Consider the following 16,467-nt stretch of genomic DNA (forward strand, 5'->3'; position numbering starts at 1 on the left):
TGAAATGTTTCATTTTTGTCTTTTATTGCTTTTAAATCATTTTGATCAACAAAAGTTTATTTCTTACACAAAAAATACAACACAATAATCAAACATAAAGAGTTATATCACATCAGGATAAAAATATAGCTGAATATAGATTTGTAGAGACGAGTTTGTAGATGTAATTTGTGGTTTCAAAGCGTGGCCACTAGATGTTACTAAAGAGCTTTATTTACTTAGTAGTTACTGGTTGTGGTCGTGACAGAACTTTGAGGAATAATATATATAATATATTTAAGAAAAATATGTTAAAAAACAGTTTGAGGGTCAAACTGGGTTAGATGGATTTGTTAGTAAAGGTGTGAGGGAATTTTAAACATTTAATCTGCCCTTGCACAATCTACTGGGTTGACAAAATTACATTTCATATGTTCTTAGTGAACTTCTAACAAAACTACTCCAGTTCTAAGTTCTAAACCTTCCAACCTCTTTATGTATGGCATGGGTCTGTGCAGCCCATTCAAACACACAGGCTAAAATGCACAGGTAGGGTCTTAGAAGACGCAGCTGGTATTTCATGTTAAGCAGAATTATACTTAATTGGTAAGAGCTAGCTACATATGTTCCCTTCTACGGTGAAATATAATATCAAATAGAAAAACTATTGACTAAAATATGCTGTAAAGATACTGTAGAGCATAGAAATCTAAAATAATGTCTTCCAGACAGGACAACTAAAGGAAGACCAGCTCCTTGTGTTTGAAAGACCCCACCCCCCTCCCACACACACACACACACACAGTCATAGACTAAACAACTGTAGATGATGACTGAGATGTTTGGAGGGCTTTGTTTCTTTGTCGGCAGCATCTGCAGCAAAAGATGGTCGTGGTGACGATGATGAGGAGGATTATGAGCAGGATGAAGAGTCCACCTACCAACGCTCCAAGACTCAACCCTGGAGGGACAGTGAGGGTCAGAGTTAATCAGAGGGATCTGGCTCATGTTACACTTTAAGGTACACTATTGAGGTTTTGACCACATTATTGTGGATGCAAAAGCATATCTCTGCTGACCCAACATGTTGGTCAAATACCGATGCTTTGTCACGCCCTCTGGTGTCTTATGCAGACACATAACTCTCTGGTGTCTGTATAGCGACACACCGGGCTTTCACCCAAATTCAATGTAGACCCATTGGTGGCAGTATTACACGTTCAGAGTAACTGGTGTGGTTTGGTTAGGTTTAGGCACAAAAACCACTTGGTTAGGTTTAGGCACAAAAAACACTTGGTTAGGTTTAAGGAAAGATCATGGTTTGGGTTAAAATGATTACTTGAAACATCATGGCAACAGTAAACACCACAACAAAAAGCTGTCTCAGGTTGTGGTTGGAAACATGATACCTATGGTTGGAAGTGGGAAGCAAACAGTGGCGTCCTGCAGCAAAGTCCACTTTTTGCATCTAACTATCAAGCCATCCGCTCAACCTGCCTCCTCCTTAAAAGGAAAACGTCACCGTATATAGATGTCATCAGTCTCATGGCATGGATGGGTTTACATTGGAGTTAGCTGAAAGCCCAGTGCGTCTCGTACAGACACTAAAGGGTGCCTTGTGCATTGGTATCAGATGCCGAGGGGCATGACAAAACATTAATATTCGATGCCCTGGGAATGAAAATAGGCCATCTGACCATGGACAGATTAACCTGCGAGAGGCACCAGGACGGAAATTAGCAAAGTGGACTCTATTAACACCCCGCAACCCCCTACCCCCATGCAATGTGTACAGTCTTTCTATGCTGGAACACAATGTGGCCTCATTGTATGACACCTTGGATGATTCATAGATAATTCATGGATATAACATCCTTTCTTTAATTTCAAACTGAGAGACATGGAGAAGGCCTCACCCCTGGACCCCAAACTTAAACACTGTGACAAAATGGAGATTGAATTGTTGGGTCTCACTAGCTGACCAGATGTTTCAAGACTAAGAAAACTGAGCCCTTGGTTGCTCACACCTAAGGTGTGAATCTCCACCCATGGAACCAGCTTAACAAAACCAGAGAACCCCCTCTTCTCTCCCTCTTTCTCCTCATGGCTGCTGCTGGAGTAGTTCTCTGCTGGAGCAGCTCTCCACTCTCTTGTGTGGTCTGCTTACAGCAGACACACACAGAACTCTTTTCTTTATGGCAGAAGACACGAGAGCCTGCCTAAGATTCAGAAACTAAGTTTTCTAGTGCCAGCAGCTACCACACAAGTCTGCTGGCTGATTTAACAAGTATAGGAGCCACAAAACAGAGTTAGCTTGCCGCTAACTCTGTAAAGACTTTACAAAGGAGTGACTGGGCCCTCTGACCTGCACAACTGAAGCACTGTCTACCCAGCAAAGGCTGCATCATTCCGTGGAGCCAAACTCCTCTCAGCCTGACTCCACCACAGATTGCCAGCTAAGAAGCAGCACGCCACAAAGCATCTCTTTCTTCAGGGACTTGGTAACAACTGGGCATAGCCTAGCAACATATAGTGAAGCATAGCACGGCTAAGCAAGAATGTTTAACTTAATCAATGTACTGTACATGTATTGATTTGGCTAAGGTTATTCACTGAACTATTATTGTGATGTCCTTGTTGTTCATAGTCAGGTTATTGCATAGCCACACCACTAGGTTAATGTTAGCATGCTTAACACATGTTACATCCAGTAACTAGGCCTTGCATGCAACTAACCTCTTCCTAACCTGGCACCTTTAGCCTAAACCAATTGGCCTTGAATAGAGAACCACACAGTTAAGAGGTTTAAAACCTAGCTTTGCAACTTTGGTTCAGGCAGCACATGCGGTTCAAGACACCATATGGTCTGGCCTTTTGTCCCTCTGCTTCCCTTTGTCAGCCATGTTGTCTGCATGCCATGTGCTCAGTCACCAGGTGACTGCAGCCATCTTGCCACACTCACACACGTACACTTGTATATAGGTACACTTAGCTAGATTAATACTGTGTGTTTTGCTCTTTTACCTTTTTGTTAAATAAATGCTTTTGGATATACCTGTTGTCTGTTTTAATGTTGCACAAAAATGAGTTTTGCCAACCTCTGCTCTGTGAAGAACTCCAAAATCCTTCAACCATACCTAGCTATTGATATGGTGATTTTGTTTATAGTTATTAGGTAAATTATTGATCAAAGTTCCAAATTGATAGATTAGTAAATTTTAAGACTGAATTGGCTATCTTTTTCCCTGAGTCCAGGGTGGTGCCCTGTTATTATAAATTCTTATTAATAATTTTATTGATTTTAATAATTAATAATTATCCTGATAATCATTAATTATTGCTGATAGCCAAACTTGTAGCCAAGGCCCAACAAATTGGTGCCATCCCATGTGAGGCTCCTCTGATATCAGCCTTTTTTGCAATATTTATACACGATTATTAATAATTTTTCGAAAATTTCAATTTTTGAAATTTTGACTTCTCTAAGGCTCTGCCAAGCATGTACAGTGTGCTAGTGTATTATATACAGTGTGCACTAGTGGTTGTGTTAGCAGAGAGTTGTTAGCATTTTGCATGCTGGTTGTTTAGCCCCCTAACACAATAACCAGCTATTACTCACCAGAAGTGCTGAAGCCACCTCACTAACATCCTAATAGGATATGTTGTAGAGTAATTAGCATAAGCACTAACTGGTTGTTACTCACCTAGGTGCTAGAGTCACCATTAGGGTCCTGTCAGGGCAAGATAGGTTGCACTTTTGAGTAACCAACTGTGTAAGTCACAGGTCTATCTCTCACCTGTGCATTCTTGCAGCATTAGCAGTTGTACCACAACATATTGTTAGAGCCACCATGTACTGTGCATTTACTACAAGTACAATGAGTCCACCAGTCATCCCACGTGGCTGGAGCCATAGCTCCCCAGAGGCCAGATGACTAAGACATGCAGGATGTCGTCGCTGCCCTCCTCCACCTCTCCATAGAGGAACAGGAGACTCTCAACTGCTACAGTATTAGCGACTGTGATTATTTATTTCAGGGAATGTTTGAGTATGCCTACAACCCAGCCGGGAAGCCCAGGCGCACCATCCCAGACCTGTTTGGCGAGATGTTTCACCTCCATCAGCGCAGAACCCAGCTGCTAGCCGCAGAGCGCCAAGCACAGCTGCTAACCGCAGAGCACCAAGCACAGCTGAGCCAGCTGCCACACAGCTACCAGGCTGTACTAGAGGAGAATCGCAGGCTGCGTTAAGACTGGTAGGCACTACGGAGATACTGTGGTTGCAGGATGCCAACAGAACCCTGCACCCACAGATCCAGTCTGTTTAGACCAGAGCCGAGGACAGTCACAAAGAGGGTCAGACCGGACACATGAGCATCGCTGCCGACATGGCCACCCAGGAGCCAAGTGATGTTCCTGACCTCAAAGAGGTCCCTCCTCCCAGTGCGACCAGCCGAAGCCTGCCCAGAGAAGCCCTACAGGTAAAGGAGCAGATGACCCCAGTCCACCAGGTCTAGTAGCCCAGCAATCCCTGGTGGTGCAGTCTCCGACCTCAACAGTCCAGACAACTGCCAAGTGCCTCCATCAGCCCACCCCATGGATGCAGGTGCCCCACATTCCAAGGGTGCACCCCCCTCAATCCTCAACCACATCCCCTCATGTCCAGATCGAAGGGGGGAGGATCACGCACCGCCTGAGTGACTCTGGAGTCTCTGATGTTGCAGACAGTCCGCCACCACATCTATGCCAATGCTTGCGCACTTGAAAGCTCGAGTCCCTCCCAAATGACGTTGACTGCTTCGACTCAGATAGTCAAGATTCAGACATCGATGACTATCTCCAAGTTGAATGCTACCTGGGTGAGGTAACTTACCCAGGTAGCATTCGACCTGCTAGGGGGCAAGAAGAGATGCTGGAGTCCTGTGGATCCACACCTCAGGAAATGCCAACCTAGCTCTGGAAGGCAACAAGATGCCTCGTGTCAAGATGGACGGCAGAACAGGACCTCCCAGGTGCCAACCACCTCATCAGTGGGGTGGGAAACGAAACCACAGGGGTGATGACCAAAACCACTTCTTCAGCTCTTTCCACTCCATAGATGCATAGAGCAGCCTCCACACCGAAAGGGGGTGGAGCCATCGTAGTAGCGTCCCCTCCAGTTAGGTGTAGTGTACTGTACCCACAACCTCAGCATGCACTAATGCTTACTACCACTCCCTCCGGTACCATGGTCACTGTCAGTTTGTAGTTTGTTTTCCCCATAACCTTTGCATGCCTTAGATACTGTGTCAGGTTTGATGTCAGGTGTAACATAGGTGAGTAGGTAAGTTAGACTAAGTCCTTAGATCTACTACTACTGTTATGCAACCTTCACAGACACATCCGACATATAGTTTTTGCATTGCACTTACAATCCAGTTACAACTAGGATTCACACACCTCACAGGTACATTCAACACACACGGGCCAGACTGGATTCCCTCCTTCCCATCCAGCCCATCAGTCTGTGCCACTCTTCTGGCTAACCCCAACCTCTTTCAGGAGTGAGCCTATTAACCTAACCACCTCTCCTTTTTCCTTTTCTTTTCTATCATGACTTTGTGTTGTGTTATTGGTGATAACCAAAGAGCAGCAAAAGGATTGTGTTTGTTAATACTGAATGTACAGATATTTGTTAGAACACTGCCCAGACTCTGCCTCTGTAACTAGCCAGACTTTGCCTCAGACTTTGCCTCAGTAGCTGCCCAGACAAGCCTCTGTGAACTCTGAACTATGCGCTATATGGACTGTTTCAACCCTTTCTTGTTCTCAGGAATATACGGTATGTTCCAGCCTCCCACCTGTCTCAGGAGCACATGGACTGTGTAACCACCAGGTTACTTCCAACCCACAGGGACGTTTCGGCCCTTGGTTTACTCTGAAGATTGTGGCCAGCACCCCACTCTTCAGACCAAAGGGTGGATGTTGGGCCTCAACCATGGGGTCACACAAACAAAGGCCTACATGTAAACTCTGAGTCCTGGCCACAAGGAGCCTCTTTTCCTTTGTTCCCCTGAAACAAAGGAACAGCGCCAAAATGCTGCTCACAGACTCCATTTCCAATGATGCTTTGCAATTTCGCACCTAGGTGCTAAACAGAAAATGGTCCCAACAAACAGTCAGGAGTGCAGAGACGCTCCTGCACAAAGGAGTGTCATGATGACACAGCCGTGACATCACTGTCCCTTTAAAACCTGAGGACAGACAGAGAAACATGCATTCATTGTGAACCGAGCTGGGGGGAAGTCTGTCCCGCCGTGAGCTAGCTTCACTAAAGGGGGTACCCCACCCACTTGTTTTCCCCACCGACTAGAAGTCTCTCCCCTCGCTGGACGAGACAAGACTTCACCGTGTTCACCCAAACACCATCCCTGGATCCAAGAGAGACCGCTGCTGCAACCAGCGCTCTCATTTTCCCTGCAGAAGGAAGAAAAGGATTTTCTTCAGGAAGATGCAGATAACTTCTCTGCCCCACTCTTCTTCAACTGAGTCGACTGCTGTTTTCTCCACCACACCACCGAGGAGCAGCTTGCCGTAAAACCATGCCGATAGCGCAAGGACAGCCCCCGTCAGCATCCTAGCCAAGAAACTGAGCCAGACCGAAAGAAGGACTTAACACACACCTTGCTCACTTTCTGAAGCAACCCAGTAAGAGGCTTAAGTCTGGGCAGAGACAGGGTTATAGTGTGTTAGTTTCAGCTTCAGTGCTGTTGTTAGCTTTTAGCTTTTTAAGCTTTATGGCTATTGTTTTGTTGTATCGATTGATGGACCGCCAAGTCTATTTGTTCTGCCACACTCTGCGGAATATTTAAAGTTTGCTGCCTGTTTAGTTGTGTTCACCATGCTAGACTGTCCTGTGTTTGTGCCACCTTGAGTGAGAAAATAAGTTGCTTTGTCAATCAGAAACCATACGTGTGTTACAGATTGCCGTCCTTATGCACGCTCTCTGTGGACAAAGGAACAGCTTCTCTCCCCCTCACGGTTGCATCCCTCCTCTTTCTTCCCTCTCTTGCGACTAAACCACACACAAGCGCGTACACACGCATGTATACACACACATCTTCTTATACATCTGACGGTCAGATAACGTTGGACAAAGTGTGGTTCTGTCCAGCCTTATCCGCCATCAGACACGTGTGTTTTCCACAGAATTGGGTGAGTGCAAGACACCGTCCACCAGGCGACGCTGTCTTGCTATTATCTAACCAAGACACCGCCGTCACTTCCGCCATTTGGTTCTCGCGAGACGTGACTTCCTCCTCTAGTCACGTCTGCGTCCCAAACGACGTCATCACGCCAGATCATGTCACCATCTTGTCACACACACACACACACACACGCTTTCACCTGTATGTGTTCAATCCTGTACATAGCTGTTTGTGTTTGCTTATGTAGAAGACTACCTTTTTTGGTTATTGGTCCCGGTTTCCGAGTGGTGCCCCATATTAGTTAATTCATATTAATAATTCTATTAATTTTATAATTAATAATTATCTCTGATGATTATTGCTAATAACCAACCATGCTCCTCACAGATCTGAAAGTTGTGTCCCTCCCGTTAGGTTCTTTAACAGTTGGTGCCCGAATTATTGATTAATATTAACAATATCTTGATTTCATAATTCATAATTATCTATGATAATTATTAATTATTACTAATAACCAAACACTCTCCTACCAGTACCAAAAGAACAGACCTCCTGAGAAATCATTTCCGACCAATAACTGAGTTATGGCCTGAACTAAAAGCATAAATGACCTCTGGGGTTATTTGAACCAGGAGAAAGATCAACAACTCAATAAACATGAACAGAGAACTCTACCCTTTTGGGCATCTTATCTTACCAGACCAGAGTCATAAACTCTAAGTCACATTCCTGACTTTTGTGAAGAACCCCTGCAAATCAGAGCCAAACCTGAATTTCATGTCAATGAAATGTCTAATCATTATGCAAGTTATGTAATGTTATTTGTCATGTAAATACAAGAAGAATTGTATAACTTTGATAGTTGTGTGATTTCATCTCATGGTCTTCTCATATAATCTCAAATAATCTTGCTTTTAATTTGACAAGTTTACATTATTAATTTCTAGTCGACATTGTGGGTGTATGTGATGTGCTATTGTGTATAGCTTTGTATAAAATGTCCTGTTTGTATTTTGCTTTGTACTGTTTGTTGTTATGCTGTTATATGTTTTATTTGTAAGGGACTGCAGATGAAAGCTTTAAAGCTAACATATGACAATACTGCCCCCAATATTTAAAAAAATGAATTTCTTTTGTTAATGTTGAGTTAGAGTCAATAATCTGGTGAAGAATGCCGTAGTTTTCACAGAGGAGTTTAAACTCCTTTGCCGTATACACCATCAGAAACAACTAACTGGCTTCTTGAGTCCCAGTATGGCTGAACAGGAAGGGGAAGCTCTCACCTGTGATCTTGCCAGCTCTGCTGAATAGTCTTTTGGAGAAGGCGTAACTCGTCTTTTGTGTTAATGTAGTTCCATATACTTCTGGTCACTGAAATGTAGCTGAGCACGGACACGCACTCTAAGCCATCCATCTCTGGAGCACTATCACTCAGCTATGCTGTTGACAATGTGTCTGGCAGCTCCATGTCCTTTCCCCTCCTGCACTCAACAGTGAGGTCATACCACTGTCATATCCTCGAGTGGCTTGTGGTCATTGTAGATTGTAACATGTTTACCAAATATGTAGTAATGAAACTTGATACATGCATGGACAATTGTTAGCATCTCCTTTTCAACTTGTATATATCCTTTTTCAGGATCTGTCAATGACCACCAAGACCGTAACTGCTGGCATCACAGAATATTTCCACATGCTCAGTTGAATCATAACATTGGAGCACTGGAGGATGTGTGCACAGTTTTTGAGCCCCTCAAAATCTTGCTGCTGTGCTGACTGCCATGTAAACTCAACATTGCTTTTGAGGAGCTGCAGATAGTGGGGCATCTCCTTTGCTAAAGTTTGGAATGAAATTTGAAAGATATGTCACGAAACCCTGGAAACAGCGGATTCCATCTTTGTCAGTTGATGCTGCCATGCACCAAACTGCTTCCACTTTCCCCGAGTCTGGTTTCAGACCATTGGCAGTCAATGAATGTCCAATATAAGACACTTCAGCTTGGTGCACATGTCACTTATTGAAGTTCAGTTTCACATTGTAGCTTGTGGCTCTCTGTATGACTTTGTACTGGATTCCATCATACTGCGTCTCTGTGTACTGCAATCAGAATATCATCCATTATGGCTGTTGCTCCATTAATGCCCTCGAGCATTTCATTCATGATGTGCTGGAAAATTTCAGACACATATAAGTCTAAATGGAAGCCTGTGCCATCTGAACTTCCCTATGGGTGTGTTGAAGGTTGTGAGGAAGGATGAGGCTTAATTCAGTTTGAACTGGAGAAATCCTCTACTGTGTGAATTGTGTAATGTGTAGTTCTATGACTTTGTTAAGATCGCTGGGATCTATGCAAATCCTGATCTTCTCCACATGCACGACTGCCACCATGGAACCCACTCTGTAGGTTGGTGTATTTTGGTGATGTAGCCATTTTCCTCCATTTCATGGAAATTAGTGCTGCTGGTTGCTGGTTGCTGATTGCCTACGCACAGGATGCACTACATCTTTTGCATCAGCGTCAATTTTTATTGTGTATTTACCTGGCAGAGTTCCTTTTACACAAGCTAACTCAATCATCCAGGCCTTCTGGAACCTTTTGTGCTTGTGATGTCATTTACAGTGTCCACTTTGTGTCTGTCAGTAGTGTTCTGCAGAGCATCCAAATGAACAATCGAGGCTAGGTCTTAACTGTAGCTCCATTGAGCACATTTTCCTGAGGTATCTCCACAATTTCAAATTCTGTATTTGCATCACGGTTCTTGTATTTCACCAGCAGATTCACTGCTGTGACTGGTCTCAGACCAGTGAGACTTTGAATAGGTATCTATAGGTGTCTTGTAGAGCATTTCAGCTTGCCTGAGCGCATGAGTCTCCGATAACTGTCCAGCATTAGTATATTGCACCTTGCACCGGTATCTATCCTAATGAGATGTATACTGCCCATTTGTCACTTGCTAGTATTGCTACAGGGGATTGAGTCTGCCTCTACATACACTGTGTTGACTGCACATTTTTGACAAACAGCCAGTGATTTGTGGCAATAGGAGCATACAGAGCCTTTGGCACTTCTTTATTCCAGCTGTGTTGGGGGTGTTTACTACATCTTGGACAGTTTTTTTTTCATTGGCTTGGTACTGGTCTGTGATTGATGTGCTTGGATATTCTGGATTGTGTATTTTCTTATCTGATGCTGTGTTGTCACTGTTGCTGTCACTGTTGGTTTTTGTGACATTTCATATTGCTGGGGAATTTCTATTGCTTTAGCCAACGTTAGGTTTTCACCTTTATCAAGCAGTCTTTCGTGCAAACGCTTTTCATGGACTCCAACAGCATAAATTATCATTGTCCAGATCAGCATATTCACAATCCATTAGCAGTAGCCTCAAATCTTTCATAGAGTGGTCAAAACTCTCAGACACACATTGTTTCCTTTGTTTGCAGTGATGCCTAGCTAGTCTTTTGTTTTTTCTTGATCTGATATAACTAGCAAACTTGTGCAGCACTTTTTCCAGGTCTTCTTTCTCTCTTTCACCCCAGCCTAGCATTTTGTATATCTCTCTGCCTTGCTCACCGATCCATGTTCCCAGCCAGCCTGCATGTTGTTTAGCCAACTGCCCCGAGGACCGTCAAATACAAATACTACATGACTTCGGAGTCTCTCGAACTCTTGATTAATCACTGGCATCCCAATCTATTTTCGGATGCTCAGACTGTGTGGTAGCCATGGCTTTACCTCTTCTGTGCATGACAGATTTCCGTAACTTCTGACACCACGTAAGATATTGAGAGTGTGAGAGAAGACACTTAAGCTACAGCTAACTCTCTGCACTGGCAGACTACTACTTTCCTGTGGCGCAATCAGGTAATTTCCTCGACTGCATCAGTTTAGTATCTCGGTGACTCGCCATGAGCCACAGTGCGGGATGGCGCAGAGTTAAGGGTGTGGTGATTTTCAATCCAGTAGTGCACTGCAATCTGGGTGCAAAGAATGAGTCACTCAGAGCAAGTTGAAAGCTTGGCGCACTTCTTTTCCACAGTACTTTGTCATTTTATTTGGTGAACATGTGCCCATATAAACCTCCCTGAAATAAGACAAACTTTTTAATTCATGTTTGACTCATATTTCCTTTTACAATTTTTGGTTATGACTGTAGCATTATCTGCTTTTGTTATTAATATCTCAACTCGTGGGGCACCATTCTTTTGTTGAAGGGAACACATATGTTTAATTGATCAGTCTCAAATTAATTGTAAGTTTGTTTCAAAACTCTGTCTGCTGTGCTCAAAGGAAACCACAACAATAACTTCTTAAGATGAATTAAGACATTTATTAACACCTTAATAATATATGATGATGAGAATAATAAAACCAAAGAATAGTAAGGCCTTCAAATGATAACAGGAACTTTAAGTTCTGCCAAGAGATGGGGAAAATGAGTAAGGTTTTTTAAGAAGGACTGTGTCCTGGAGAGATCTTTGTAGCTGCTGTGAGCAGAAGTCCCGCTCAAGCATCGTCTTTCTCTCTCTAGCTGCTCTGACTCTCTTGCTGGCGAGAACCATTATTTTGGTTGAGCACAAAGGAATGGGAGATGCCTTTTGGCTTTTTATCAGTTTCTGAAGTCTTGGGCGTGTTGAAAACTTTCTCACGCCAAAGTTCTAATGAATATTAATTTTCTTTGTTCTTAATTGAAAAATGTGGTGTTACTGAGTTATGATTTACTAATCCTTCCTCTTAGGGAATTAAACTTAGGGTTTACGCACATAATTACACTGAAAGCGTCTTTATGGCCCACCTTCATGTCAAAATTGTAGATATCAGTTTACTGTAAGACTATTCAGAAAACAAAGTTTAGCAGCATTTCTTAATTCCTCATTCAGCATACCATTCCTGATTAATATAACTATTGAGTATACTAATATAAGGAAGTAAAATTAAAACAACAATTAGGTGATTGGAAACATAACATTTCTGTAGCGACTAGATTAAACGTTCAGTATTACCTGGATTCAAACGTAAATTCAACATAACTCTTACTTCATAATATAAAAACATTCAATACGACTTGTCTAATTTAACGATCAAAATATAATTTGGCTAATACTTGTAGTACATGCAAAAAGGTTAAACAGTTTAGGTGATTTTAAACTTAAAAATTAAATGCAGTTCATATACCGTAAAAAGACTTTGCTATAAAAGTCAACAGGGGGCAATGTTGTCACATGATGAAAAATATAATAAAATTGAATTTTAATATTTTAACAATGATTCAAGTAATGCTCAGGTCCTTGCTTCACATTAATTCAGGCATTGGCTTAAAGAAAGGGCTAAAAGGGAATCTACCAGTGTTAAGTCATTCAGGAATGTACTACAAATTTACAACAGTCCATGTGTAGATAAGTGAGACCCAAAAAGAGTCTTAACAGTCCAGAGTTCCTGTTTGTGTGGAGTTATCTGGTCCTTTCTCTAGTTCAGATTATCCCAAAGGTCATTTATGCTTTTAGTTCAGGTGATAATTTAGTTTGCCATCTGGCTTTTCCAAGAATTTTGACACATTGTTCGATTCTGGTTGGTGTCATGTTGTCAGACCCCCACTTGGGCTAAGATGTCAGTTTGTGTAGGTCTTGGGTGAGACACTACCCCATGTCTCTGTGGAATTGAAATAGGAAAACAAGTCTGTCTTCCTTTATCAGGAATAAAAATATTAGTTCAGAAACTCTTCAAAACTCCTCATAAAGTCAACACAACAGCAACAATTATGGACCAAACTGTGACACATTTGAATTGTTTTCACACAAACAGCATTCAGTGACTACATTCATTCATTCAGTGTGTTTGGCAAGAGGCAACATTAAATGTGATGTTGACAAGAACTTGTAGCCAAATGCAACTGACAGTATGAGAGTAAAGTCTGTTTTTTGTTTGTTAGAGTTGTTTTGTGCATAGTCGATTTTTACTGCATTAGAGAATTTACAATACTTTTTTTGTTTTCTTTACAGCAATATTCTAATGTACCGTATTGATACTGTATTACAGTATTATAAAGTACTGTAGTTTGTATTTAATTTAAGAAAAGACAAAATTGTCAAAAATAAAGCCCACTGAATGTTTTCCTGCTGCGTTTCCATGACTTGTTCCTGTACAATACTCTGTAGTACGTTCTATAGAGAACTAAAAATCTTACTGTATTTACACAATATACACATTTTTTAAACTATCAATCATTAAAAAAAACAACATATATACAATAATTTAACCTCACAGCCTGCCATAAAATGATCAGCGTTTGTTGCCTGTTGTTAGTGCTCTGTGTTCGTCCTGCATTATACAAAGGAGGAGGGTCTAGCTAATGTTAGCTGTCTCTTCATGGGTCCAGAAGTGGTAACCAAGTGTGCCACTAGTGCACCTGGCCATGAAAATACCAAAGGTGCCCGCAGCACGCTGCACAGGGCGCACTTGACAGTGATCTGTGCTGCAGTGCTGGGTTCACGAAAATAGGGCCTATGGTGTTGGTCACACCCACATGCACCTGTGCCAGGGATTAATACTTGTGTCTGTGCCTGTGCCTCGTTACAAGAAAATAGGGCCACCAAAATTCACTGTGTTCATTCTTAAGGTCTAACAAATGTGTGGAATTCATTTCAGTCCTCATAAATTATTTGAAAAGCAGATTTTAGTACATCCAAGTTTATTAGCTTGTAGTCTTCTTTTTCCCTGCCTTTGTTGGCACATTGCTGCAAAACCATTGGCAGGAATACTAGAGTTCAGAAACTACAGAGAAAATGGATGATTTTTTTCCTGATCCATGTGTAGCATGTGTTCTTCATTTTTTGGGCTTTCATTTTGACTTGGAGTTGTGTTACTTTGAGTGGCATACCATGAATACTTCATCTACAGAGATGAAAAAATGTGCACTACAATGTCAAGGTGTATTCAAAAAATCTGTTGCCATCAGCCTTTATTGCATCTTTAGTACTTTCATATGTCTTTTCCAACTTTTCCAACCTGGTTAAGCCACTCCATGGTTTTGTTATACACAAACTTAACATGCGCATAAAACATGATGGTGTAATTGTACCTGGATTCAAACAATTTAAAAAAAATTTAAAAATGGCTTTGCAGATGTTTTACAAGGTAAGAAATGCTTTAATCTTGTTTGTCAGGCCCAGTGTGTTTGGGTGATATACACTGAATGTAAACAAAACTAACAACATACTTTGGGGACATTTTTTTAAGCACACCAGACAAAAGCACCATCCATAAAAGCCACAAGCAGAACTCATGACCTGAGAGTACAGTACAGTATTTCTACTGTTTTTGGCTATTTATCCAGCACCTGGACTACAAAAACTAAAACATAGTCATCTCAGGGATCAAAGAAAGGTCACATTATTACCTTGTACTGACCATTATGTGTCCATTCAGATGCCCATACCCTGTGTAGTGTATACAGTGTGTGTGTGTACCTTGTCCAGGTGTACATTGCTGGATGCTCCAGGCTCCCTGCTGGGAGTTTTTGGGTCTGGAGGGGATGAAAGCTGCCACCATGAAGCAGTAACTCTGTCCTGCATCCAGCCCCGACACCTCTGCTATACTGGAGTTAGATATGATGTCTCTCTGCCCGGTAAAAATAGGAAATATAACAAACACTCACTTAAACATCTATACATCTATCTAACTCACCATTCTGACATTTAGACGCTCAGAAATTCTTGATGTGACTACTGCATTTATATAGTAAAAAATGAAAATTGAAAAGACAAATCTAAGTATATTTCTGATATCAAACCAGATTGTGATGCTGCTCTATTTTAGTATGAACCTTTTTTTATTTTCAGTGTTTATACCTTAACATTGAACGGCCTTCCACATGTGTCTGTTTTTCAAAGACAATACTGGATCTTATATATACTGTAAGTAAGTAAGTATATATATACATATACTGTAAGTAAGTAAGTAGTAAGTAGTAACAATCTTATAGTCACTGTACATGAATGCATTTAAAATTTACATTTTTAAAGTTAATATTTTCTTTTCAAAGTATGTATACATATTTTGAATTCTTAAGCATGTCAATATGTGAAGTTTGTCATTGTTTGCTTCCTTAAGATTTTTACTGTTGATATTGTTCCTTTTATTTCAGAAGTGATTCATGTTTACAATGATCTTTCCAAATAGGTTTTTACTGAATACAATTATTCATTCCTTATAAAAGAAAAAAATGATCATGAATACAATACTTTATAAATAGTATGGTAAACCCATATTCTAAGGTCAACTGTAGACAAACATGGAAATAAGATTGGCTTATGTATAACTATTTAGAGATAAAAGAGATTAAAATGAGATGTGTTTTGGAAAATGAGGTAGAATTTTGTAATTTTGAAAAATAGTCACTCAGAGATGAAAGATTGTATTTTGAAAAACATGCTGGAAGTTGTTTGCACGGCAGAACTGTTCTGCAGTGATTGGGCTCAGGTGCAGCCAGTAGGCCCCCAAATGCATGGCCAGGTTGGGATAAAGTTGCTTGGATGTTCATGAAACTTGGTGGGTTCATTGCTCTCATGATGCTGGTCATAAAACATATTTATACATTTGTTTTCACTAGACAGGAAGTCAGCCATTTTGAACACGTTTTATGCCTTTGGATGCGTGAAAACTCATGAAACTTTGCACCTATGTTCAAACTAGTAAATATTGTGATTAATATCACAACTGGGCTTGGGCATGGCACATCAGTTCTATAGTGCCCCCTAATTACTTTTAGCATTTTTGAGGTGCTAGGAATGCTTGAAAACTCACAAAACTCTGCACATGCATCAGAAGTGGCGAAACTTGACATTGGATATGGGTCTTGGGCATGGGTGTGGCAAAATGGCTCAAAGGTGCCTCCTAGAAAACGTCAAAGGTAGAAAATTTGGTAGGCAGACCATCTCCAGACTTTAAAAAAGCCTCTTGCCATACCCTAAATCCAACAGTCAGTCCACTATTTTGAATCTACTTTGCATTTTTTTCATAAAGTGAAGCCATTGACAGGTGTTATACTTTAACAAACTCCTCCCAGAGATTTAACCCAAACAACTTCAAATTTGGTAGGTGACATATAAAAACCTTTGCAATGTTGCAGCTTTTTAGTTTTCATTGAATGCCCTAGGCGTGGCTTGCCGGTGAAGTTTGCCCAAAACATGTTCAGGGCATTAAACAGGAAGTTGCTGTAACTTTACTTTACATTGTCCAATCTGCCCCAGATTTCTCATGTTTGATAAGAGTACAGGTGTAAATAACCCAATTTATGTCTTAGC

The 16,467-nt window shown here is 41.4% G+C and overlaps 1 protein-coding gene across 3 annotated transcripts in view; it reads right to left on the minus strand.

Moving 5' to 3' along the window:
- The window catches only part of LOC137193554 (tissue factor-like), a 39,097-nt gene continuing 22,630 nt past the window's right edge, over window positions 1–16,467 (minus strand). The window contains exons 6-7 of one of the 3 annotated variants that reach the window (XM_067604764.1): window positions 14,632–14,782; window positions 1–940 (exon numbers count right to left, since the gene is read on the minus strand). In XM_067604764.1, coding sequence (XP_067460865.1) covers window positions 792–940; window positions 14,632–14,782 — 300 coding nt within the window. In that variant the 3' untranslated portion in view covers window positions 1–791. Of the gene's footprint in view, window positions 941–14,631; window positions 16,058–16,467 lie in introns of those variants that run through there. The other 2 variants (XM_067604766.1, XM_067604765.1) reach the window with 2 other exon arrangements.

This window comes from Thunnus thynnus, chromosome 12, assembly GCF_963924715.1.
Source record: "Thunnus thynnus chromosome 12, fThuThy2.1, whole genome shotgun sequence".
NCBI classification, from domain to species: domain Eukaryota; kingdom Metazoa; phylum Chordata; class Actinopteri; order Scombriformes; family Scombridae; genus Thunnus; species Thunnus thynnus.